General features: G+C 45.9%; 2 protein-coding genes across 3 annotated transcripts in view; both read left to right on the forward strand.

The window, feature by feature from the left end:
• NPHP1 (nephrocystin 1) overlaps nt 1-17555 on the forward strand; it is a 57692-nt gene extending 40137 nt beyond the window's left edge. For both annotated transcript variants that reach the window (XM_053313698.1, XM_053313688.1), the window contains 5 exons: nt 630-729; nt 3753-3865; nt 6927-7000; nt 8736-8780; nt 11300-17555. In XM_053313698.1, coding sequence (XP_053169673.1) covers nt 630-729; nt 3753-3865; nt 6927-7000; nt 8736-8780; nt 11300-11575 — 608 coding nt within the window. In that variant the 3' untranslated portion in view covers nt 11576-17555. The remainder of the gene's footprint in view (nt 1-629; nt 730-3752; nt 3866-6926; nt 7001-8735; nt 8781-11299) is intronic.
• A 3500-nt stretch (nt 17556-21055) lies between these two features.
• The window catches only part of MALL (mal, T cell differentiation protein like), a 31792-nt gene continuing 26474 nt past the window's right edge, over nt 21056-26373 (forward strand). The window contains exon 1 of the mRNA XM_053284410.1: nt 21056-21205. Within this exon, the coding sequence (XP_053140385.1) occupies nt 21095-21205 (111 nt within the window). The 5' untranslated portion in view covers nt 21056-21094. The remainder of the gene's footprint in view (nt 21206-26373) is intronic.

Consider the following 26373-nt stretch of genomic DNA (forward strand, 5'->3'; position numbering starts at 1 on the left):
TTAAAATAAATAAAACAATGGCCCATATGTTCCACAGCATTAAGAGGGCAGAGCAAGAGCTGTGCCCTCACCAAGAGGAGCTCAGCCAAAGGTTTGTTGTGCAGTGGAGTGTTCACGAAGTGGCAGGGGGAGCAGTTTTTGCTGCCCTCTCCTCCCTCCAAATGTGCTCTGGCTTCCAGAAATATATCCCTGAGGGTTGTGCTGCCCTTGTGGATATATTTCTGGAAGTCAAAGAGCACTTTTTGAAGAAGAGGAGAGCAGCGAAAATTGTTCCACCTTCTCTACCACCTGCACTCAGCAACCCTTTGGCTGAGCTCCACAGCAGCCTCTCTACAAGGGCATAGCTCTTGCTCCGCCCCACTAATGCTGCAGAACATGTTGCTCAATGTTAAACGTTGTCATTGAGTGTAGATGGAAACTCTAAATCATTCACCAGATGTAAAGAGTGCTATCTGGCAAGGGAAAAAAAAAGTTTTAAGATTTTTTTTTAAGTGGCACGACCTGAATGAGAAGAGAGAGAATGCTAAGTGGAAGGAGAGACTGATTGATTTTGGGAATATTTGAAGGTGTGTTATTGCTGACTCTGGTATCAATATGCTTAATTTTATGTATTATTTCTTTTTCTAAAGCCAGTGGTGGAGTTTTCCACCATATTATAATGCTAAGGAAGCAGCCACAACTTCTAGTGAAACTGAGGTCATTAAGTACACGATCTAAAGACATATTGAAGTAAGTGGGCAAAATGTGTAATAGATTTTCCATGTTGCTGTTACTTATACAATTCCCCCCCCCCACTTCTCACATAGGTGTGTATGTGTATATGTATATATAAGAAATGCCTCTAAAGTTAATCACTGGTTCAATATTTGATTGATTGATTGATTGATTGATTTGCACATTGTTATGCCACCCAAAACTTACGTCTCTGGGCGGTTTATAACATCAGACAAGATCAGGTTAAGATTTTTCCACGTAACTTTACAAGCCTCCTAAGTCCAAATGGAATAAAATTCTGTAGTAATGGAGGTCTATACAGTACTACATGGCCAATACCAGATAGTAAATACCATTGCATATCTGCTGACAAATACTGTCAAAATTATGAATGCTATTGCATGTCAACTAACTATCAAATGCAAAATACCAGACAGGAAGAAATAAGTACCCTAAATTGTAAATCAAAACAGAAGATGAAAAGAACTCTCATAAAAACAATGGATTAGTTAATATAATGCTTATCTATCTATCTATATCTATCTATCTATATTTCTCTTAGGTGTATCTGTTGCTAATCCCATGTATGGCAACTTTCGCAAGAGTTTGCAAGTGAGCTGCCTGTAGGGGAAGAGGAAAGCGGTGGCGCCGGACAGGCAGGCAGACAGGTGGCGGGCAAGTTAGTTAGTTAGCTATGGGAGCAAGTTAGTTTCAGCTCTGGTATGGATCTATGGAACAGGGATGCCGATAACTCTTATGCTAGAAATGGCTGTGCCTTTCAGGCTGCTTCCCACATCATTGCCAAACCAGATGGCCTTCCCTGCTATGTTGCACAATCACTGTCAAACTTGGGCCTCCAGATGTTGTTGGACTACAACTCCCATCTGCCTTCAGCCATAGTGCTTGGGGATTATGGGAGTTGTAGTTCAACAACATCTAGGGAGCCAGGTTAGAGAACCTTTGGTCTAGCAACCACTGTGAAGAGTCAAATGCCGGGGTGTGCCACCACTACCACCACCTTAGTGGTGAGGGTGAGGCCTAGGCTAGCTGGTAGGAGCAGGCGCTTCACCTGACCACTAGTAGCAGTGCTGCTATTTAACATGCTATTTTAATACCAGCCATCTGCTAGCCTGTGAGCAGATGGCTTTCTTTTTTTAAAAAAGAAGAAGACTGCTTTCTAGGGAATTGTATGTTTGTCTTGTGACGCATTAATTTAAGAGAACCTCTTCTTTGCCATGAGCCCCACTGCCTGTTAAGATCATCTGGAGAGGTTTGTCTGTGGTTGCCACCAACTTGTTTAGTGACTACTCAGAAACGGGCCTTCTCGGTTGTTGCCCCTGCACTTTGGAATGTGTTCCCTGTTGAAATAAGAGCCTCCCCATCTCTGGTAACTTTTGAAAAGGCACTGAGGACGCATTTATTCACTCAGGCTTTTTAATTAGATTTATAGTTTAACATTTTTAAATACTCGGTTTTAAATGTTTTAAATGATTTTAGTTGTAAACCACATAGAGATGCAAGTTTTGGGTGGTATAGAAATATTTTAAATAAGCAAAATAATAAATAATAATAAATAAAATTAAAAATCTTTCAGAAAGGCATAGTATCTATATGAGAGAGAATTGATAGAACCTCAGGAACTGCTTTTGGAACCTCATCCAGTGTCAACCTTCCTTCTGAAATATATTTTGCATAGTCTGCCTCCCTGCACTGGCGTTTTCATGTCTCTAAAAAGCACACCTATAGCTCTTAAAAGTAACCTGAGAAGGAACTAGTGTTTCCTCTAAGGTGTGTGCATGTGTGTGCACTCACAGGCTTTTGGATGTCCGCTCAGTTAATTTTAGATCCCACTCAAGTTGAATCCAGAAGACCCCACTCTGAATGCATGTGCGTACACACACTGCCTTGATAGTGCCACCCAGAACAAAACTCATTCTTCATTCAGATGAAAACAATGGGAGAGAAGAATGCTGGAAGGAGCCCACAGTGGAAGGAAGATAAATAAAAGCTAATATGTGTCGAAAGATTCTGGTATGGGTTGGGGATGGTAGCTGAATGGGACGGGGATCAAGGGTGGATGAAGGGATTGTCTTACATAAGAACATAAGAATCAGGCCCAAGGCCCATCTAGTCCAGCATCCTGTTTCGCACAGTGGCCCACCAGATGCTGCTGGAAGCCACAGACAGGAGTTGAGGGCGTGCCCTCTCTCCTGCCATTACTCCCTCAACTGTGGGGAAGCAGTTAGAAGTAAGTTAGAAGTCTTGTGGGGAAGCAGTTAGAAGTAAGGCAGAGAGGAGTCTGTTGGGGGCTGACTTTGTTAGGGAAAGGAGTGCTACCATTGATGCATTAGAGCATGTGTTTCGTAAATGTGAGGAGTCTCTTGTGTGTAGTGAGTGGGGAGCTCAATGCAAGAGCACCTGCTTTGTATGCAGAAGGTTCCAGGTTCAGTCCTAGCTAGTTGAGGGCAAAATTAAAAGCTATTAATTGCTATTCCGCCTTCCTCCGAAGAGCTCAGGGCAGTGTTCATGGCTCCTCCCGCTGTCATTGATTCCCCACAACAATCCTGTGAGGTTGGCTTAGTCATAAGCACCCCAAGGTCACCCAGTGAGCTGCATGAGTGGCGACTTGAAGCAGAGTCTCCTGCCCCTAACCGGTTAGACACTCTGCTGTACTGGCTCCCTTAATTTGATGTGATGAGGCAGCAGTCCACATCTTCATCCCATTCACATATTAAGGTGGAGAGGTCTGTTGCTTACATGAAAAGGAGCGCACAGAGGAAGGGAAAGAATGCAGGATATATTCCCTTTGGTCGGGTCCTGATTCCACAGAGTTGGAATGATCTGAATTAACACTTTTGGTTGCCAGCCTGTTTTGGCCACGATCGCTGAACAGCCAAGAAACTAGAGCAGTCGTTCCTTGCTGCTCAGAATGCAGTCCAGGTCAATATGTCTGTATTCAGAAATCTTGCATGTTAAGATATGTTGAAATGTTTCAGTCGTAACTTTGACAAATTTTCTTTGGTTTTGCTCTTTACCAGTCTGCTGCCCGAAGTGTTAATTGGCAATATGTGCTACATACACCTCATACTGTTTTATCGTCAGATTCTTGGTGATGTGCTCCTGAAGGACAGACTGAACATGCAAAATGCAGGTAAGTGTTTTGGTCAGGGAAGTAGCAGCTGCTTTCTGCACTTGGCCATGTGTGATGCTGGCAGATTAAAGAGATGTGCCCAATGATAAAGCATGCAGGCTGAGCTAGAGACACTGGGCAGCATCTGCAGTGATGCCCAAAGAATGACTTTGATGTTGTTACTAGGTCTGTACACATCGGTAGAATCAGAAAGGGGAGGTCTGAATTCCTGACCTCCACCACAAGGAATCTGGCGACAGCGGAGCAAGTGCCCCAGGTGGTGGTGATGCTGCTGCTTTAAAGGGCACTCCTGCACATGCGCAGTCAGCGTAGGCTGGGTGCAGCTGCCGAGTCTGCCACGAGTCTTCCAGCAGTGTTGGCAATACAGGCATGGAGTGATGTTGGAGAGGCAGGGAGTCAGTGTTTCCTCTAACAGGGATTCCCAGATGTTGTTGATGACAACTCCCATAATCCCCAAGCAAAAGCCATTACAGCCGGGGCTTCTGGGAGTTGTAGTCAACAACATCTGGGAATCCCTGTTAGAGGGAACACAGCAGGGAGTGCGTGTGGGGAGGCTGGGGAAGCACGAGGTTGCCTGGGGGATGTAGTTTCTCTGTAATAAAACACATTAAAAAGCCTCTCTATTAACAAGTACAATTTAAGATCTTTTTAAAAAAACTCTAAGGGAGGGAGCATGTGGTTGCAATCATCTATAGTGTAGCACGGTAAGAGGAACCTTGTGCGTTTGTGCAATAGGTTGTGCAATGTGTTGTGCTACCACTAGTGCCAGGGGCAGAGCCACTATTGGGCGAACGGGTTCAAAGAACCCGGGCCACCGCCAATCAGACTCCCCACATCTGATGTCAGATGCGGGGGCGTGATTTTACTCCCAAATGGGGCTGCGCGGCCCCGTTTGCAAGCAAAATCAGCCAGCGCTGCATTCTCAGTGCGGCCTGAGCGACACTCCCTGCCTTTTAAAGGCAGGGAGAGCTGCTCCTGGCCACTCGGCAAACACAGTGCTGGTTGATTTCACTCCCTAACCTAACGGGTCGCATGGCCCCATTCGGGAGTTAGATTGGCCAGCGCTGTGTTTGGCCACACAGGAGTTTGGGAGTTAGATTGGCCAGCGCTTTTAAAGGCAGGGAGAGTCTCTTTGGCCACGCTGCGAATGCAACGCTGGCCGATTTCGCTCCTGAACGGGGCCACACAGCCCCATTCGTTAGCGGAGCCACGCCCCCGCATCTGCTGTATGATGCAGGGGGCGTGGCTAAACATACCCTGCATCATACATCAGATGCAGGGGGCGGGGCCATGGTGGCGGCAGAACACGGGCCGCCACTTGGCTCCCTCCATGCCTGACAGCAACCTTTGCTAGCACAAGAACCAGTGTGGAACAGAGGTTCCTTTCCTTGCACAACAACCTTGCTCTACACCCTTAGAGAAGCATGTTCCACCAGTGCAAGGCTAGTCTGAATGCCATCCACCAGTGGCCCCTGTAACAGGGATTCCAAGATGTTGTTGACTACAATTCCCAGAATCTTCGGTCCAGGGCCATTGTAGCTGGGAATTCTGGAGTTGTAGTCAAGAACATCTGGGAATCTCTGTTACAGGGAACACTGCCATCCACTATCTCTCAGCTCTCTTAGTCCAACCTTACTTTAATTTATGTCTTGCACAATCTATAATTTTTTGTTCCACCCCCCACTAGAATCCCCTTCATCTATCAGGGGGATGACAGCCAGTCTAAACCTGTACTGATGCACCAGGCTTTTCTGTGTTGTGGAGTTGGGGTGCGGGGAGGGGAGGTTTTCAGCATTCCCTCCCTCATTCTGCAGCTGCCTGTGCCTTCTGAAACTGTATCCCTGAGGAACATAGTTTCAGGAGATGGAGGTGACTGCAGAGGAATTGCCAAAAACCACCCCTTCCCCCTCACGCCAAGGAAAACCCTGGCACGTATCTGCAGGGTTAGTCTGGATGTCTGTCAGTGGGTTAAATTTTGATTTTTTTGTTTAATGTTTTGTTGTTAACCATCTTGGGGTTTGTTTGCCTGTGGCACTAAAGGTTGGGATCCAAATGTTTTAGAATAAAATAAGCAAGCATTATATCAGTGCATACTTGGTATCTCTGAATAGCTAAAGCATCACTAATCTTGTGTTAAGTCATCCTAAGAATGCACTCCTGCTTAAGAACGTAAGGAACTCCTTGCTAGATCAGGTTAAGGTCTTGCAAATAATGTCATCCAGCATCTTTTGCAGAAGTCCCAACCATCACCAGCACAAGGTGGTGCTGATGGAGTGCTAGGTGTTGGCATGAAACCTAACCTAGGAGTGTGAAAGAAGGATTCAGTGACCACTGTGTTGCACAACTAGTTGCAACTAGTTGTGTATTGAACTTGCCACATAGCCTGGGCTAGCATTTGATCCAGTCACACTTTGCCGTAATGGAAGACTTCCATGGACCAATCTCTGGTGGGACAAGGGGGCTTGGATAAAAATATTTTTAAAAGACCAACCAGCCACCCAACAACCTCTAGTTCTGGAGCATCTACAGAATTCACGAATGAGCAGAGATTTCATCCCTGGCCTTATAGCTCTTTGTCATGGTTTTGTATGTGAGAGGCTTAACTGACTGACACTCTCAACAGTAAATATCCGGTGGCTGCAGCCTTTATGTAGAAAGCAGGCTACTTAAAATGCTTGTTAAACTTGGTAAAGAATCTGACAATATTTGCACTCTTTCCTGATTTATATATTGTACAGTAAAATGCATCTGGTATGTGTGCTTGAGGCATGAGTGTGGAATTCTTCAAATACATATTGGCATATCAATGCAGTGCTACACTAAAAAAACCACAAAGCTTGTGTTTGGATAGTCTGGTATGTACGGTATATTTATTTTAAGATTTTTTTATTGCTGCTGTGTTGGAGTTTTACTGGTTTCTTTGCTATTCTTTCCTGGGTTCAGAATCATGGAATTCTAAAAGCTATAGTTAAATTCTTCTTCAAAGTGCTTCTGTCTTACACAAAGTGTCACTAAAGCACAGATAAATAACAAATATATTTTCCACCCCAATCCCTTGCAGATTTGATCGGCAATCCAATTCTGGCAACTTTCCCCAAACTCATGGAGCAGCCTGATCTCATGGACGCACTCAGGGTGGGTGGAATGTATTGCATCACTAATCTGTAAGGAGGGCTCTGATTGAAGTATATTTCTTTCCAGCACCAGTGGATTGAATGGCCTGTGCATACCAATTTCCCAGAGCTGCTTTAAGCAGCTGCTCTGGTGATGTAAGGCTTTGCTAAATACGCTGGAAGCAAAATAAACAGAAATAGAAGCTTGTGTTGTTTTTTGAAAATGCCCGAAGTCTTTGGAAAGGGGTGGTTTAGGAGGGGCTGGAATGCAATGACAGGGTGTGGTGTGCTGAAAGAAGAGCTCAGAAAAGTTTGACTTTCTAGGGTCATTGTTGAGAGAGCAATTTCTGTTGGCATCTCCACTGATTTATCATGCTTGGGGAAAGGAAGGCATGTAGGGCCTCCAGATATGATACAGTCCAAGACCTCCTTGTCCATGAATATGGCATGACACTACCCAAGGAAACTGTACTCAGCAGGTTAGGCTGGAGGCTGAATCGTGGCAAAGAAATGGCTTCCGGAGAGGTAGCCTTGTTAGTCTGTTGCAGCAAAAGTAACAAAGAGTCCCATGGCACCTTGAAGACTACCACATGTATTGAAACATAAGCTTTTGTGGACCAGAGCCCACTTCATCGGGTGCATGAAATATTATCCTTGGCATGTATCTGTGTCTGTTCATAGAGCTGTGTTTGTATACAAAGAAACCAATTGTAAATTGTAACCTCCAGACTTGACTATTGCAGTGCGCTCTTCACGGGGCTGCCTTTGTACAGAATGCGGCAGCCAGGTTGGTCTCTGAGTAATCTCAAAGAGATCGTATTACTCCTATATTAAAAGATCTATATTGGCTACCAATAGGTTTCTGGGCAAAATACAAGGTGTTGATTATAACCTATAAAGCCCTAAACAGCTTAGGCAGTGAGTATTTAAGAGAATGTCTTCTTCACTAAGAGCCCCATCGCCCTTTGAGATCATCCAGAGAGGTTCATCTGCAGTTGCCACCAGTTCCAGATTCCTGAGACTCTGGAATCATCTCCCTGCTGCAATAAGAGCCTCCCCATCTCTGACAACTTTAAAGACACATTTGTTCATCCAAGCTTTTTAACTAGACTTGTTAAATTGTTTTAAGGTTTTAATTTCTGTTTTAGTTTGTTTTATGTTGCTGTAAACTGCTTATAGAAGGAGATGGGGGTTAGAGTTATAACTAATAAATTCGGGTCAGTGTTATTAATAAATAAATAAATAAATAAATAAATAACTTCTATACAGTGAGATAGGAAACCATTGTCTCTTAGATAGATAAAATCAAATACGATACATTCTAATCTACACCAGCACAGAGGTGGTCAACAGCGGGCTCTTAGGGTGCAGGGTCCTCAGCAGCTGCCTAGCAATCCCAGCCCCCCACACACCTTAAAAATAGTTCAGTAGGCAGTACCTCTCTAGGAAGGTAGTGAATTCTCCTTGCTTGGAGACTCAGGGAAAGGTTGCATAGACGTATGTCTAAGCTGTTCTACGAATGGGACATCTTCCATTAGCTCTAGGTTTTGGAATTCCATATGGTCACTTCAATCACTCTGGCTTTGTGGTTCTTAACACACACACACACACACACACACACACACACACACACACACACACACACACACTCGCTAAATGTTTTTCTATAGTAGTCTTATCATTCTGTGCTTGTCTACAAACTATCTGAAAATGTAGCCTGATGTAGAACCTTGGCTCTTTTTAAAATTTTCTTTTAGAGTGCCTGGGCAGAGAAGGAAAGCACGCTAAAGAGATCTGAAAAGGTAAGAAAATGAGAGGGTTTCCCCCTGTATCGGAACAACTTATTATTCATTAGAGCCGGATCTTGTGCATTGTGGTGCAGTATATATGATTGGGCCGAGGGTGCTGCTTAGGAACTCGAGAATGGAGATTTTACTTATGAATACTTTTTTCAACAAAAGGTTTCCAAAGCGGTTTACATAGAGAAGTCATAAATAAATAAAATGGCTCCCTGTCCCCAAGGGGCTCACAATCTAAAAAAGACACCTAAGATAGACACCAGCAACAGCCACTGGAGAGATGCTGTGCTGGGGATGGAGAGGGCCAGTTGCTCTCCTCCTGCTGAATAAAGAGAATCACTACTTTTAAAAGGCGCCTCTTTGCTCATTTAGCAGGGGATTTAGTAGTGAAGTGTAATTCTCCAGCTGTGCCCTTTTTGCTTTGTATGCACACTTTATTTATATTTTTGTTTGCTTATACATGCCGTACACCTAGCCTCAGGGTGCCTTACAATACTAAAATCACAAATATCAAATACAATGATAAAACCCATAAGGAATCTGAAATCGCTGGCCAGCAAAATATAACATTATAGTGGCTGTGATGCAAGTTTGAGTTTGGTTCTCTGTGACCACAGGAAAGGATAGGATTGTGCTGCGTGTGCGTACACACACACACACACACACACACACACACACACACACACACAGAGCCCGCAAAAGAGGAAGGGAGGGAATTGGAGGCAGGATGGGGAAACAGGAAGAATATGCATTTACTTTTGTTACACATCCTTGGGGTTCATTGCAAAAAGGTATGGAGATGAAAGTGTTGTGCCAAGATCAGAGCTGTTTATGAATGTTGGAGCCTCAGTGTCAAACTTTTAACTGTAGTCTTCCAGTTATTTTGGACTAAGGATTTGCCTTTAACCCCAGCCTGCAACACTGGATTCATTTCTGATTTCTATAATATGTTTGTCTTCTCACACACACACACCCTTCCTTTTCTCCCCTTCTCAGTTTCTCTTCTCTTCTCTTCTCTTCTCTTCTCTCCCTTTCCATCTTTGTCCTTATCTTTAAAAAAATTGTCTTTAAAATAAAAAATAAAATCCTAATCAACAAAAGGAGAAACAGAGCAAATGGTGGTTGCTCCTGTGAGCCATGTTACTTACATGGGGCTGCAACCTACTTGTGGGACCTGCTCTACTCATTGAAAACAAAGAGCCCTGGAAGATGTCTTGCAAATGCTGCCCTCTCCTCTTTCAACCACATTTGTAATCCTTGGGCAAGGCAGCAAAAAGTGGATGTGATACAAATGTGTAATTATTAGATGACTTGGCTCCTTTATAATTAAGTATAAGACAACCCTGGCCTGTTTGTAAGTGAAATTACTCACGAAGGTTTTTTTTCTTTTTTCTTTTACAGCAAATACAGTGCGGTTAATTAGTCTAGACCAGGGATTCTCAACGTTGGGTCTCCAGATGTTATTGGACTTCAACTCCCATAATCCCCAACCAAAGGCCTCTGGGGCTTGGGATTATGGGAGTTGAAGTCCAATAACATCTGGGGGCCCAACACTGAGAATCCCTGGTCTAGAATACTAAAATGCATTAAATTGTGTGTTTTCTTCAAGGCTGCAGCCCACCCATCTCTTCGGCTAAGAGTGGTTGCTGCTCCTTGACACTCTTTCAAGGCTTGCATCCTTAAAAAAAATAAAAAGCCCATCTCATGGATTGGATTTGGAGCTCGGCGTCTAAGGATGTGCATGAACTGAGGTTCGAGCACAGGTCCAGTGCTGCAGGGAGGGAATTGGCAAGCAGGAGCTTTAAGAAAGAGAGCAGGTCCTTACCTGCTCTCCACTGCCTCATACAGCTTCTTGCTGGTGCACACATCCCAAGTACCCATGCACGGCACCAGCATACACATGTCAGCACATGCACGGGTGTCATTCGCACAGTCACCAACACCATGATGACCATGCAAATGGCACCCGTGCATGCACAGATGCCATGTGCTTCCTGGCACTGTGTGGGGGTATTTGGGATGCACACCACCCCAGTAGGAAGCTGCAAGGTTGGGTGTCCATTACCTGACCATGGATACCTGAAATGGCATATACTGAGTCCATGATTAATGAGGTTCTCCTGTATATGTCAGGATCATAGGACGGTGCCTTATATTGAGTCAGACCTTTGGTCCATCTAGCTCAGTACTAACTACACTGACTGGCAGCTTAGGTTTCAGGCAGGAGTCTCTCCCAGCCTTACCTGGAGATGCCAAGGAGTGAACCTGGGACCTTCTGCATGCAAAGCAGATGCTCCACCACTGAGCCCCATCAGAGAGCATTCAAAAGTATGACAGCCACCCCCGGTCCCCTTTAATGGTTATCATGTGGGAGAAAGGAACAAGTTGAGATTCACAGGTAACTTCCAGGGTGTATCACCATAAACTAGAGCATATACGTGATACCTGCACCGGAAGATAGATAACTTGATGACTTCATCAGAGAGCAACAGGTATTAACAATGTAATGTTGTTTTTCTTAGAGAGACCGGGAATTTCTGAAGTCCGTGTTCATCTTGGTGTACCATGAGTCTGTCTTCCCTCTCCTCCAGTCTGTACTCCTCCCAGAGTACAAGTGGGCAGAAGAAGAGTCCGAGGGCACTCGCTGGCGAATGATCGCTAACTTCTTGAAGCAAAACCAAGAAAAAGATGGCGCTCTGTCCTCCTTGCTTTCATCAGACAGCCTTCACAAGCCTTTTGATATAGCAGAAATAACGTACGATTTTCTAGAAGAGGCAAGGAAGAGTAGTCATTTATAGTATGAATGGATTTTAGAGTCTTGAATCTTTGCCAGTTGTTGTGCCAATGAGAATAAATTGAGTATAATGGATCACCTAGCCAAAGGAGGAAGAAAGTTGTGTGTTTGGGCCTTACATTTATATATTACTTTTATAAGTTGATTGTGATGCAGTGTTGTTCATATTTACAGTAGATATCATGTTCTTCTAAGTGGTCTCTGTCCATCACACTGATGGGCTTCATGCCAGCATGGAAAACACTCCGCAACACTCACAAGCCATTCCCCCCCCCCCATCTCGCTTTATCTCCAGATAGGTAGCTTGGCTGCTCCCCCATACACCTAGTCACCTGACACCCCCGCTCCTCCTCAGTTCTTTTTTTTTCCGCGGAAAGAGAAGTACTCTTGGGACGTTTACAAGCCTTCAGTCAGAAATTCATTATCATTGTTAGACCCTCTATTTTATTTTTACATTTATTATATCTTTTTCTCTCCTGATATATATCTCCCTTTCACATTTTGCGTGTTTTTTTCTTTGACTCGTGATTCTTTCATCTAGTTCACTCCTTCCTTACTGAGGGGAACATGTATGGCCGGTAAAGCAACATTTAAACGCTGTATACAGTGCAAGTTAGCGTTTCCCTCTTCAGATGGTCATAGTCTCTGCCTCATCTGCCTTGGAGAGACTCATTTGAGTGCAAATTGCTCCCATTGTTTGAGATTTTCTAAACAAGCTAGAAGAAACAGAGCTTCCCGGTTACATCTTCATTTGTGGGGAAAGGCTCTGTCAAGCAATGTTATGGACCAATCTGCCAGTGCTTTGACTTCTGCTTCTGACAATATTGGTGTGGTGCCTGAGGTGACAGTTCCACTACACGGAGGGCCTCCACGGCCACGGCTGCGATTGCGGGCTCATCACTGATGCTTATGCAGGGCATTGCAAAGACTCTCACTATTACCGCTCCTACAGGAGCAGAGACTCGTTTTGGCTGGGTTACCCCGGATAGGCATTATAGGTCTCGTTCTTGATCGCCATGCCCACGCCTTAAGAAATCATACTGCTATGCCAGAAGCGATTCTCCTCTGCATAAACGCTACCGCTGCCTCTCTTATGATGACAGGGTTTATGATGCTTCTCAGGCAAGGACCCACGTGAGCAGGCGGCGCACTTCTGAGACATACCCGCAAGCTACTGTAACTTCGATGCCTCACCCTACAGTCAGTACTCAATGCACAGACACCTCAGCTATGTAGTCTGCTGGTGCCTGTCCTCATCCTCCTATTGTCCAGGTGCAAGTGCAGCAACCTGCCTCTCTCTCGAATCTGGATGTGTCTTGTCCTGTTCCTCCAGAAAAGATTTTGGAATCATCAGACTCGTCATCGGATTCAGATGCTGACTCTACTACCTCTTTGTCCAGTCAGAGCAGCCCAGATGCTAAGCGCCGCAGGCGAGGAAATGACTCAATCCCCTCTTCACCTTCAGGGGACTTCAAATCCTTTTCGGCATACATGTCTAGAATGACCAAGTCTCTTGGTGTTCAGTTAGTAGAAGAGATTGTTCTATCATCTAATCCTCTCTTTGATGTGCTTGACAATGACTCTGCCAAACTAGTAGTGATTCCTATGAATCAGGCTTTGCTAGATATTGCACAGGCGTTCTGGGAAAAACCGTCCACAGCTCCGCCAACCTCCAGGAGAGTGGAAAATCTATATAGAATTAAATTGGAGGGGTCCCAGTTTTTATCAAAACATCCAGCCCTCAGTTCAATAGTGGTGGAAGCGGCGCAGACCAGGTCTAAAAATAAACTGCTTTCTACCCCTGTGGATAGGGAAGGACGCAGACTGGATTCCCTGGGCAAGCGTTTGTACTCTGGCTCAGCAATGCAAATAAAAATTGCAAATTACCAGGCCTTCATGTCCTGGTATAACCACCTACTTTGAGAGAAGCTGTCAGAGCAATTGGAGTCTCTACCCTCGCCCGCTCAAGACGCTCTTCGCTCTTTGCAGAAGGAAGGGTTCCGTCTGAGTAAGCAACTTCTGCATATCTCTAAGCATTCGACTGACTGCGCGGCCAGATCACTTGTTACATTAGTGTCTCTACGTAGGCACGCCTGGTTACGCTCGACTGGCTTACATGCAGAGGCGAGGACGTGTATTGAAGAACTTCCTTTCGATGGCTTAGTGCTGTTCGAGACAGAGATGGACGAGACTATGGAGCGGGTCCAGAAGATGTGGAAGACAGCTTGGTCCATGAGCTTTGCTTTTTCAGCTTCAACTCCCAGGTTTAATAAGTCTTTTGCCCCCAGAGGCCCTATCAGCACCGTCAGTTGGCCTCTCAAGCCTATGAACCATCCTTTCGCCAACTCAGATATGTCCAGTCTAATACCCAATATAGGAAGCGTCAGTATCAGAACGCCAAGCAGTCTCAGCAGAAGCCTAAGCATGTGTCTTTCCAGAAGAGAGCATGACTGCCCCCGGATGGGGTCCCGGTTGCGACCTTACCTCGAGCAATGGGGAAAAGGTCACCTCCAATGCCTGGGTCCTTATTATCATCTGCCTAGGGTGCGCTATAGAGTTTGTAGAGCGTCCTCCAGACTCAGGCAGGAAACATACACCTGTAAATGCTGTCCTCTTAGAAGAAATAGACACTCTTCTCCAAAAAGGAGCGATAGAATGGGTTCCGCCTCATCTGCACGACGGCCTTTTCTCTCACTACTTTACCGTCCCAAAGAGAGATGGAGGCCTGAGACCGATTCTAGACCTACGCCTACTCAACACCTATGTGCAGTATCAACGCTTCAAAATGCTAACGGTCACGGACATTTTATTGCTCCTTTTGCAAGAGATGTGGTTCGTTACCATAGACCTGGAAGATGCATATTACCATATATCCATTCGTCCACAGCATCGGAAATACCTTCGGTTTCAGGTGGGCAAAGACACTTTCCAGTTCAGAGCCATGCCCTTCGGACTCTCTTTAACACCAAGAGTCTTTACAAAGTGCATGATGGTGGTCATTGGACATCTCCAAGAAAGAGGGGTACAGATTTTTGCCTATTTAGACGATTGGATGCTATGTGCAAGGTCCCCAACCCGTCTTTTAAAGGACCTTCACATGACTATGATGCTGTTGGAAGACTTGGGTCTGTCCATCAGTTTCAGAAAGTTGCATTTAGAACCTATCCAGAATATAAGATTCTTGGGCCTTCAGTTCGACTCCGTAGCAGTGGAAGTGAGACTACCAGAAGATCGAATCCAGAATATTCAGCAGTTCACTCGACGTCTATGCGTGAAACCTTCGCACACCACAAGGGACGTTCAACGGATGCTAGGCTACATGGCCTCTGCAACAACGACTTTACCAACTGCCAGACTACGTATGCGCCCACTTCAAAGATGGTTTATCGACACCTTCCGACCACTCAAAGACCACAACACAAAAAGGCTTCTGATCCCTGCTCGGGTGAGCAACACTCTTACGTGGTGGACTGTCACTAAAAATCTCCGGCAATCCACTCCATTCACAAGAGATCCTCCCGATGTACAGGTTACGACAGATGCCTTGGAGGAGGGATGGGGAGCCCATCTTCATATCCATATCAGTGGGCATTGGACTGCAGAAGCGTCTGAGCACCACATAAATTACCTAGAATTGTTGGCAGTATTCAAGGCTCTGAAGGGTTTTCTTCCAGTGGTGAAAGGACTGCAAGTACAAGTCATGACAGACAATACCACGACGAAGGCATATATCAATCGCCAAGGTGGAATGGGCTCTCGCTCCCTTCTTCGACTAACACTCAACCTATGGCATTGGGCCCTGTCTCACCACATCAGTCTCACGGCGGTTCATATCAGGGGCCTAGACAATTGTTTGGCAAACAGATTGAGTCGATCAAACGCCCTGTCCCATGAATGGAAACTAGACCAAGTTGTCCTGCAGAATATTTTTTGTCGCTGGCGTTTCCCAGATGTAGACCTTTTGGCAAGCGAAGTCACTTGCCAGTGTCGTATGTATTATTCCCGGGCAGGAGTGGGGAAAGGTTCAGCAGGCGACGCATTTGCAATAAGCTGGTCAGGGGGCTTCCTTTATCTATTCTTCCCAGTTCCCCTCCCACGTGTTCTGCGGAAGATAGGCCTCGAGGCGGCGAACTGCATTCTTGTCACACCTTGGTGGCCTTGCCGCCCTTGGTTTCCACGTCTTCTTCAACTTTCCAACAGTTGCTTCATAAGACTTCCTCTGTCCCCGACCCTGCTGTCCTTAGAGAACGGCCGAATCCTTCACCCGGACATTCACAAATTGCGGCTGACAGCTTGGAGGATCCAGCTTTTTGGTCCCCGGAGTTGAAGGAGGTCATCACGGCTTGCAGAAAGCCCGCCACTTTGACATCTTACAGGGCAAAATGGAGACTTTTTTGGAGTATGTTGCTTCAAAGGGGTGTTCGCCACCTTTGGAGGCAACACTACCAACAATCTTGTCATACCTACTGGTTTTAAAGAAGTCTGGCCTTTCAGTGTCTTCTGTTCGGGTCCACCTATCTGCCATATCCGCTTTCCGGGCCTCTGGTGACCGTTATACATCCCTGTTTGCCATGCGATCAGTTAAACAATTTTTAAAAGGCTTAGCTCATTTGCACCCAGACATGCCCTCTGTGGCTCCTACCTGGGACTTGCCGGGAGTACTTATGGCTCTTATGGGCAAGCCTTTTGAGCCCATGGCAACTTGTGATTTACGGTTGTTGACTCTTAAAACTATCTTCCTTGTCGCTATTACTTCTGCTAGGAGGGTTGGGGAGTTAAGGGCATTACGTTGTGACCCACCGTTCCTTATGTTTCATAAAGATAAAGTTGTGTTGCGGGTGGATGTTTCATACCTCCCAAAAGTAGTTTCGTCGTTCCATAGATCCCAACCTATCTCCTTGCCAGTCTTCTCCCCAGACCCTTCTACTCCAATGGAAAGGAGGTGGCATGCCCTGGAAGTCAGGAGGGCGTTAGCCTTTTATGTCCATTGAACGGCATCCTTTAGAACCGCCAAGGCTCTCTTTGTCGCTCATGGTGCACCCCATAAGGGCCAGAAGGCCTCTTCACAATCAATTTCTGGATGGATTGTGCAACCCATCAAGCTGGCCTACCAAGTTGCTAGTATCCCTCCCCCAGTTGCTTTAAAGGCTCATTCTACTAGGGTAGTCTTCACCTCAATGGCCTTCAATAGGGGCATTTCTCTGGAGTCGATTTGTCAAGCTGCAACCTGGGCTACACCCTCATGCGTTGTAAAGCATTATGCTCTGGATGTGCGGGCCCGCCAAGATGCCTCTTTTGAGGCATCTGTTTTGCAATCTGTTTTTTCATTGACATAGCCTCTGTACTGTATGCCTCAGTTGCTTGCTCCTTCTGTGGGGTTCTCTGTTTTTTGTTCCTTGTTGGTTGTTTCAAATAAAATAATTTTTTTTAAAGGAAGGTTTTGGGAAGTAATTTTTTCATCATTCCCATTTGCATTCTCAACTTAAAATTATTGGGGATTGTTCTGGGAATGTGTGCCTTGTCTCTGGCTCTGCCCCACCTCCTTGTTCTGGAGCTTGCTATGCGCCCATCAGTGTGATGGACAGAGACCACTTAGAAGAACTACAGGTTGCTTACCTGTAACTGGAGTTCTTTTGGTGGTCATCTGTCCAGTCACACACCTGCCCAGCCTGCCCCACTGCAGAGCCTTGTTCGGCGGACTCTAGAACGGGGGGGGGTCAGGTGACTAGGTATATGGGGGAGGAGCCAAGCTACCTATCTGGAGATAAAGCGAGATGGGGAAAAAAAGGCTTGTGAGTGTTCCGAAGTGTCCTCCATGTTGGCATGAAGCCCATCAGTGTGACTGGACAGATGACCACCAGAAGAACTCCAGTTACAGGTAAGCAACCTGTAGTTATTAACACTATTTATTATGATTTTTTTTAACAAAAGATGTAAAGATATATATTTGTTAACTTTGATAAAGATTATACTGGGTTCCTTCATAGAGTTATCAGTGAATTCGGTTGTTCCTCGTGTAGCTTATGTTGGCAAATATTGATATTTACTTAATATGGAATGGGAAATGTCAGAAAATTCTAATCTTTACTAGTAAATCTCCAGAACCACTGTGTGGGCTAGTGCCCAAATTTCACCATTATGTAAGAACTGATCTTTTTCATGAGACTTATTTGTAACTATCTAAATGTCAGCATTTACCAGTAACTGACCAAAATGAAGATGCTGATGGAGACAAGGAAACATGATAGTTCTTGAGATTTGATGGTACATGTGGGAATGTACTGATTCCCCCCCCACCCCCCGTTCTAAGTGTTAAATACTGGCAAATGTCAACATTTACTGAGTTTTTCACATTTTCTAAACCACATGTAAAGGAAGTCTCAGCTGAATTGGCCAAAAATGTGAATTATTTAAGGTCTAATTCTGGCATCAGCCCAGTGTCAATATGTAGTCACCTTGTAGGATCCGTACTGCCTTGTGGCTTTGAGCATCAGGATGAAGGTAATAGGCCAGCTGATTGCTAACACAGTTGTGCCATCAGGGAGTGTATGTGACTGAAAACTCTGCTGCTGGGGATCCTACCCTGAACCCTGATTCCCTCTGCTACTATTTGACATGCTAGAAACAGATCTGGTTTAAGGCATATACTGTCACTGAGCATACATGCTCTGGATGTAGCAGTCCAACAGCAATCACCTTTTCACTGACACCAGACATTGTCACTTCAGCACTGACAGCAGAAATACTGGTGTGCTTTTAAGATCAGGGTATGACACATTTCCTTGGGCTGCTTCAGGAAATGCCCCAGATTTCCCAGCTGGCACAGATTTCATGGCAATGAATGCAGCTTGAGCGACAAATCATTGTGTAGAGCAGGGGCGTAACTACCATTAGGCAAGGGGAGGCAGCTGCCTGGGGGCCCCCACGCCTCGAGGGGCCCCTCAGAGGCAAGTCACATGAGGCAAGTCACATGACTATATATTGTGAAGTGTGTGTGTGCATCAGCGAGGGGCCCATTTTAAAATTTTGTCTCTGGGCCTACTCCAGCCTTGTTACGTCCCTGGTGTAGAGAGAGGTCTATTAAGTCACACTGCAATTATTTGAGGTGTTTGCTTAATGAACACAAAACAGGAATCTAGCTGTGGCACCTTAGCAGAGAAGAAACCCGTTCAGCAAGGCTAACCAGAAGTATGTCCTTTTTGGGGGCATGTTCCCAATCAAATAACAGTAAGACAATGGAGCCCTTCAGAAGAGCACGTCAGTGTTGCCCTTAAAATGTTTAGAAAATATGCCGCTGTTACGTTGATAAAAGGGTTGATTCAACCCCAGAAGTTTTGAAGTTATTAAACTGCCCCAGTATTAAGCAGCTGTTTGTAACTCTTTTCCTCTCCCTACTGTAGGGTATAGAGTCCGTGCCAGCAGGGCACTTGATTATAGTCCTGAAAGCTATAGGTTGCCAGTTCATTTGGAACAGTCCATCTTCATCTGTGGCATGTTTCCTCCATGGGTGTGTGACAATGAGAGGGGAGGAGTGTATTCTCTGAGGTATTAATGTTGTGAAAACATACATCCCTTGTGCTGTGTGTGCCTCTGCTTAGATCTGTAGTGGCTTCAAGATACGTGTAGACAACGAAACATATATTTGTACAGCGTTCAGACCTGACAGGCATAGGAAAGAATAACTTGTACACCCATTTTATTTCACTTTATTTAAAACATCTTCAGTATACTGCATTCTCTACTGCAGAAGAATGGCACCTGAACCTGGGGGTGTGCATGGTCCTGCCGAATGCCGGTTTGGTGGTGGGGTGGGGGGTTACCTTTAAGCAGCAGCACACACACACACCCCTGGTGCTGACCTGGGCAGCAAGAGGGTATGATGCCACCCTGCACCAGCAATTTTGGTCACAGCGCCAGCAGGGAAAATGTGGCGGGGGAGTGCACACCCCTGCTGCCGCTTCGGCTGAACACTGGACCTTCCGAACCAGTTCGTGCACATCCCTACCTGACCTAGTGCGTACAAAACCAGCCTCCTAAGCTCAAAACCTCATCATAATAAACATTAAAGATATATGGGAGAGTAGTATTTGGCATCGAGCCACAGCCTGCCTCCAGCACAAGCTGATGTAAATGCGAGGCCAGTCCACCAGATCAGAAACGAAAAAGGCGATAAGAAGAGGCGCTATCATTTCACTCCCTTTTGTTCCACAGGCCATGTGAACTTGTGTGCCTTGACTGCTTAACATGGATTTTGATTCATGTTGCATCAATTAAATGGAAAACCTGCAAAGCTTTGGCAGAAGACAGGATCAGCAGAAGGTCTGATGGGACCAGCTTTTATTAGTATGAAGACTGACTGAGGGCGGGGGTTAAACCCAATCATGCTTGATATTTCAAAGAAGCATGCAAGGGCTTCAATGGTTTCTCAAAAATCCATTTCCCAATGGACTTTTCTCCATTGTGGGTCCCCAGATGATGTTGGACTGCAACTCCCATCACCCCCAGTCATGGCCATTGTGGCTGGGGCTGATGGATGTTGTAGTTTAGCAACATCTGGGGACCCAAGTTTGAGAACCCCTGTCTTAAACATATTCTTTGCAGTGGTGTTTGCTGCTTGATACTGCCTCTGAATACCAGTTTCTGAAACCAGTGTAAGAAAGCTGTTGCCTTGGGCATCTGGCTGGCCGGCCACTGTTGGAAACTGGATACTGAACTAGGTGGTCTCTTGATTGGATCCAGCAGGTCTCTTCTATTGTTCTTGTGTTTTCAAATGGACCATTTGCTTGGGTCTTGCCTCACAAGCAGAGAAAGCGAGACAGAGGGGTCATTTCAGTTGTTATTGGGGACAACACCCAACCAGGTTTGAATCTAAGGAACACAGGAAGCTGCCTTATACAGAATCAGACCCTTGGTTCATCTAGCTCAGTATTGTCTACGTTGACCGGCAGTGGCTTTTCCAAGGTTTCAGGCAGGAGATTTCCCAGCCCTACCTGGAGATACATAAACTGTGTATACATTAAAAAAAAATAATCTCAACCGTCAAGCATTCAGATCTTTTAAACTCGTAAGCTTCACATTAAAATCATGAGAATGGTTTATCTCTCCCCCCCCATCTAAAACTGTTGTTTTCAACAGTCTTTCAGAGTAAACATTTTACAGATTTCTCTCCCCAGTAGTGCTGATGAACAATTTCTTGTGTTTAAGGAGGTTCCTGTAAAATGGCTCTCACAGGAATCTCCGGAATGCAAAAGCATAGTGCTTGCAACCAAAGTATCCCTGGGTAGACTCCTCTGGTGATGCACTTGATTTCTGAGCCTCTTTTGATGGGCTGTATTAGCCCTCGCCTAGTTGGTGATTCTTCTGAGAAGAGTGCAGGAGCTACCTGCCAAGCTGGAACTGGTTTCACCTTTGACGTCCACCTGGGTGTGTCAGTGGATACTATTTTAAGCTCCGCATGCCAAGGGTGCTGCAGAGATAAGCAAGTGGAGCGGAGCTGGAACTTACAGCTGTTCAGACTGTAGCAATGGATAACAAAACTTCAGGGCCAGCTTCTGGGTGCCCAACACCTGAAAATATACCTTCTGGTCTAGACGTGTTTAGAACAATACCATATGCCTTGATCCTGCCAGAACTGGTAAGCCACCCTTTCTTAAATGTTATTTTATTCTAGGGTGTTTTAAAAAAAATCTAAATTCTGTTTAACATTCACACATGATACAATGGCAAATGTGTGGTTGCCATGGCATGTATACAAGTTTCTAGCAGCTGCAGTACACATAACTGCAAGTACACATGTATGAGACTTTTATAAATAATCAGCAGTGCCTTAACCCATGCCTGTAAGGAGGCTTCCATATGTATACACTGCTGGATCAAGTGTAAAGTCATGTCCTTTAAATTTGCATGATTGCATACTCGCTCAAGTAGTGCATGAGCCAGCTGGAATGGTTGGTACCATCTTGGGGGTGGCTGGGGGGGATGAATGCTCATTGTGCTTTTTGACAAGGTTCACATCCCTAGATATGGCAAATTGGTGATACTTTCAGTTTTCAGTGTGTTCTCATTCTTTTATTGTCATGACCATTGGCAGGGATGTCCTTCAAAGATTACTTCATGGGGACAGTACAAGAATCTGTTCATTGTTACTCTAACCCTTACTCTAACCCTTTCCTCTGTGTAAAAATGACTGCAATTTTACCATAATGGTTTGGGGGTAGGGATAAAGAAAGGGTGATAATACAGAGAAAAGCTGTGAGTGCTATCATCTATTTTCCTTCTCTATTGGGGAACAACATTGCCAAAAATCACAACGAGCATTTATTCCCTGAGATGGTGCCAATGACCGATATTTGTGGGCCTGTCTAAAGTGCTGATGCTATCTCGCTGTGCCACATTGCTGTCAATGCATTGCGTATTTAAAAGTGCATCCCTTCCCTATCCACATTCTGGCTCTACTAGTATGCATAAATGCCTAGAATTGGATCAGGGTGAAGATGGGTTTGCATTTAATTAATTAATTAACTTCCCACATCAACACTGCGTTCAGTAGAGCTAGCCAGAAAACACATACCTGTAAACAGTGTGATGTGTGAATCTGAAGCTGCCCAAAGTGGGGGAGCAAAATTGTGCCACAAATGCCAGGAGGGATAGTTGAGGTGGTGGCATTTTTACATCGCGGTGTGAATGGACTCAAGAGTTTGAAGCACCTCTTCAAGCTTAGCAAATAACATGGATGTTGCAATCCATCTGATAACTCCTGAAAGGAAAAGCTTCCTAAAATGGGGCAGCTGAAAGGGATGGAAGTATGGGAAATCCAAAAAGGAGCCCCAGGGAAGGAAGTAGAAAAGTCAACTCCCTAGAAAAGTACACACAGATGGGAAAGGCAATGCTGGTGCATTTGAAGGAAGGAGGCGTGTGTGTGTGTGTGTGTGTGTGTGTGTGTGTGTGTGTGTGTGTGTGTTTGGGGGGAAATTGAAGCATGTATCCCAGTGGCTACATACCCCATTCACAGATCCTCCTCCCTGCCCCAGTTACAGAGCAAGGTACCTGGCCTGTGTGCCTCCCCTCCACAGGAGGGAGGGCAGGTTCCACAAATGTAACAGTATGGATACTGAAGTCCCAAAACTTTCAGTACTGCTATGTGCTCTTGAGCAGTATTTTTTCCTAATACAGCTGTGCCTTAACATTGGCCAGGTTCCATGTGTAAGATTGAATCTGTTCAACATGTTCCTTTACTCTGTTCCATCACTTTGGATATTAGACTGAAGCACCTGTGGGATATAAGAAAACATCCAAACGAGTTAATATTGGTCAACATCTAGACCAGTGTTTCTTAACCTTGGTCCCCCAGATGTTGGGAGTACAATTTGGGACTACAACTCCCATCATCCCCAGCCATGGCTTTTGTGGCTGGGGATGCTGGGAGTGGTAGTCCAAAAATATCTGGGGACCCAAGGTTATGGAACCCTGGTCTAGACTAATGCTGAACTTGGGTAGTGAACAAAGCTGTGTGAGTGCAAGAAAATCATGTTGCTGTGCAAAACAGCAGGGATGTTCAAATCTGCACTCTTAGGCAAAAGCTCCCTAAAGAAGAATTTTCACAGCAGGAGGCACGCCACTTTGTTGCACAAGTGCAAGCGTGTTTACTGTATGTTACACTGCACTAATTGGGAACGTGAGTCTCTGATTTAGCACATCTGGCTAGTGCAACCTCCTTGGCGCAAGCACAGCATTTGTCTGGATGGTAGGCATTATGTTGCATCACCACAGACCATAACAGGTAATGGAGCCTTTTGCTAATTGTTTTCTCAATGCAATGAGAATAAGAGCAGTGAGGAAAGAATGGCACTGTTTGTACCTTTTTGCTGAGTTCTGGATCTTTGTTCTTTTGGCCGGTCTTCTGCTGTGACAAACTGGATTGAGTTATGTTCTCTCCAGTTCGCCAAGTGGTGAAAAATTCTAGGGGCAGAGCGCCGGTGCTTAGCTTCCTTTTGGAGGAGAAAGCATTGGAGATTTAACGTATCTCGGTAATGCTTCCATTGTGTACAAATATACAAGAAGTGCAAAAATAGAGGCAAGCTGGTACTCAAGCAAGGCAAGTCCCCGGAGTGCAACTTGGATAGTCCCCAAGACTGTGCCTTCAGTTTTAAGCTAACTCCAACTCGAGACGTGTCCTGCCCACCTGCCCCCTTTCCTCAGCTGGAGTGTGGTGGCCCTTTCATGAGGCAAGGTGAGGCAGTCACCTCAGGTGGCAGGTTATTGGGTTATTGCCAGCAGGGTGACAAGATGCCCCCATGGTTACAGCAGCTCTTTGAGTCCAATCTGACCCTTGTAAACTTTGCAAGGAGAGCTTCTCCTCACATTCCTTACAGAGTTTGCAAGAAGCACAAGGAGAGAAGAGGAGACTGCCGGCACCTTCCCTCCCCCCTCTTCCCCATATACTGTCAAAGCTTGCAGGAGTTGGTTCTGAAAGGGGCTAGCCCCCACCAGGGATGTGAGGCTAGGCAGCATTTGTGCTTCACTTCAGATGCCACTACACCTTGGGCCAACCCTGGTGCCACTTTTTCCAAATCCTGATGGGTATCTCATTCAAAAACACAGAGAGGCTCCCAGCTGTCACGAGACTCTCTCCTAACCAGTAGCTTCCTTTGGTCCTATTAATCAACCATCCCAGACTATTAACCAGCAATCTGCCTAAAATAGGAATAGTTGGCCAGCAACCATCTAGAGTGCAATGTGGCACTCACCCTGGCTTCCCAGGGACTGACGCACACAGGCACCACTCCTCTCCCATCCCGAATTATTCATCTCCTGCAGGCTGATTGCTATGAGAGTATAATCAGTATGTTCTATTCATGTAGAACTTTCTCTCTGAATGACTTACTAATTATCTTGCCAGCAGTGAAGCCTGGAGATAATAGCATTGTGACTCATTGTCATGGCTGGTTGCAATGTGGATGGTCCTGAGGTCAAACTGAGCACAACGTCACTGTCCACCCATCTTTCCCCCGCGTGGCTAAAACAACAGTCATGCAGGGGCCATGAGCAGAATTGGGACTGTGGCACATCACATGTAACCCTTTCCCCCCACTCTGTGGTTGCAATGAACGGCCACCCCCACTAAGCCACTTATAAATATAGGAGGGAAGTTTCCAGTGGTGCCAAGAAGGATTTTTATTATAGAACTCGAGATCCTTACTTGGAGGGGGCCACAGTACAAGAGTTGAGCATCTCCTCTGCATGCAGAGGTCCCGGGTTCAATTCCTGGCATCTCCAGTTAGGGCTGGGGAGGACTCTTGCCTGCAGCCCTTGGAAAAGCTACTACCAGTCACTGTGTAGGCCAGGGCTGCTCAGCTTTGGCCTTCCAGCTGTTTTTGGACCACAACTCCCATAATCCCCAGCCTAGAGGTATGAACCCCTGGTGGCGCAGTGGTAAAACTGCCGCCCTGTAACCAGAAGGTTACAAGTTCGATCCTGACCAGGGGCTCAAGGTTGACTCAGCCTTCCATCCTTCCGAGATTGGTAAAATAAGTACCCAGAATGTTGGGGGCAATATGCTAAATCATTGTAAACCGCTTAGAGAGCTTTGGCTATAGAGCGGTATATAAATGTAAGTGCTATTGCTAGAGGTGCATCTAAGTAATGTTGGAGCCTGGACCTAAAGGCCTTTGGAGCACCCCCGCCATCTTAAACACATTTTTAATGTGACCCCACCACCTGAGACAGACAAAAAATGATTTGGGGGCCCCCAGGGGGTGTGGAGGCCCTGGACTTCAGCCTGTAAGTCCAGGGGTGAGAGCACCTCTGCCCCAGGCACAGGAGTCAATACCCAGGGATTATTGGAAATGTAGGCCAACATCTGCAGGAGGGCCAAAGTTGAGCAGCCCTGGTGTAGCCGGTACTGAGCTAGATAGACCAATGTTCTGACTCGGTATAAGGCAGCTTCCTATGTTCCATTCAAAACAGCAGCAGAGTCCTTCCCAAGAAGGCTGTGGAGCTTGTCCCCGAGTCTCAGCTAAGCTGCGGTCCAGGGCTTCACACCCCAGATTCAAACAAGCTGAATGGAGCTTCCATGTTTAGAGGCATTGTCCCTCTGATGGCTGGAAGCTAGAGCTGGCTGTTCCACTTGGATTGCCATGGCTTCTATGCATCGGTTGGCCCATCTTCTGTGAATCTATCTCATTCCCCCCCCCCAAGCAATCTCAGCTAGTGGCCATTACTACATATTGGGGCAGTGCCGTGGAGAGTATGGTGGTGAAGGTTACACATTGTAGCTTTGCAAAGTTTATTTGAAGCACAAGCAGTGGGTGCAGTCCACCCCACCATCCACAAGCATCCCCTTACTCCCGCATTTTCTAAGAGAAAGGGAAAATGAGAATTAATAGAAAAAAGAAGACACCCACAGGAAGAGAGGGAGGGCAGGCAGGCATGAGAAAAACAAAGACAGAGAGGAAGCTGTTAGAAGTTGTTAATTTTCACCCCAGTGGGTAAAAACAGCTGAGCACTAAGGAATGAGCACACACTCCAGTTACTAGCAGTGTGCCCGAACCGGTCCGGCGGCCATTCCAAAGAATGGCCGAACTGCCGGACCGGTCCGGCCCTGCCTGGTTCGGGTCCGGGTGGGGGGTATGCCTTTAAGGGCGGGAGGGCTTGCTTAGCCCTCCCACCTCCTTGCCCCCGCCAGCGCCCGTATTGAACAGTATAGGGGCGCTGGAAACCAGCCGCCCCCCCCCCCGCCGCCGCGGCGAAATAATCCCCAAGGTCAGCCAGCCCTCCCTCCCTCCCAGCTAGCTGCCCTCCCAC

Source organism: Hemicordylus capensis, chromosome 1 (genome assembly GCF_027244095.1).
Source record: "Hemicordylus capensis ecotype Gifberg chromosome 1, rHemCap1.1.pri, whole genome shotgun sequence".
Classification (NCBI taxonomy): domain Eukaryota; kingdom Metazoa; phylum Chordata; class Lepidosauria; order Squamata; family Cordylidae; genus Hemicordylus; species Hemicordylus capensis.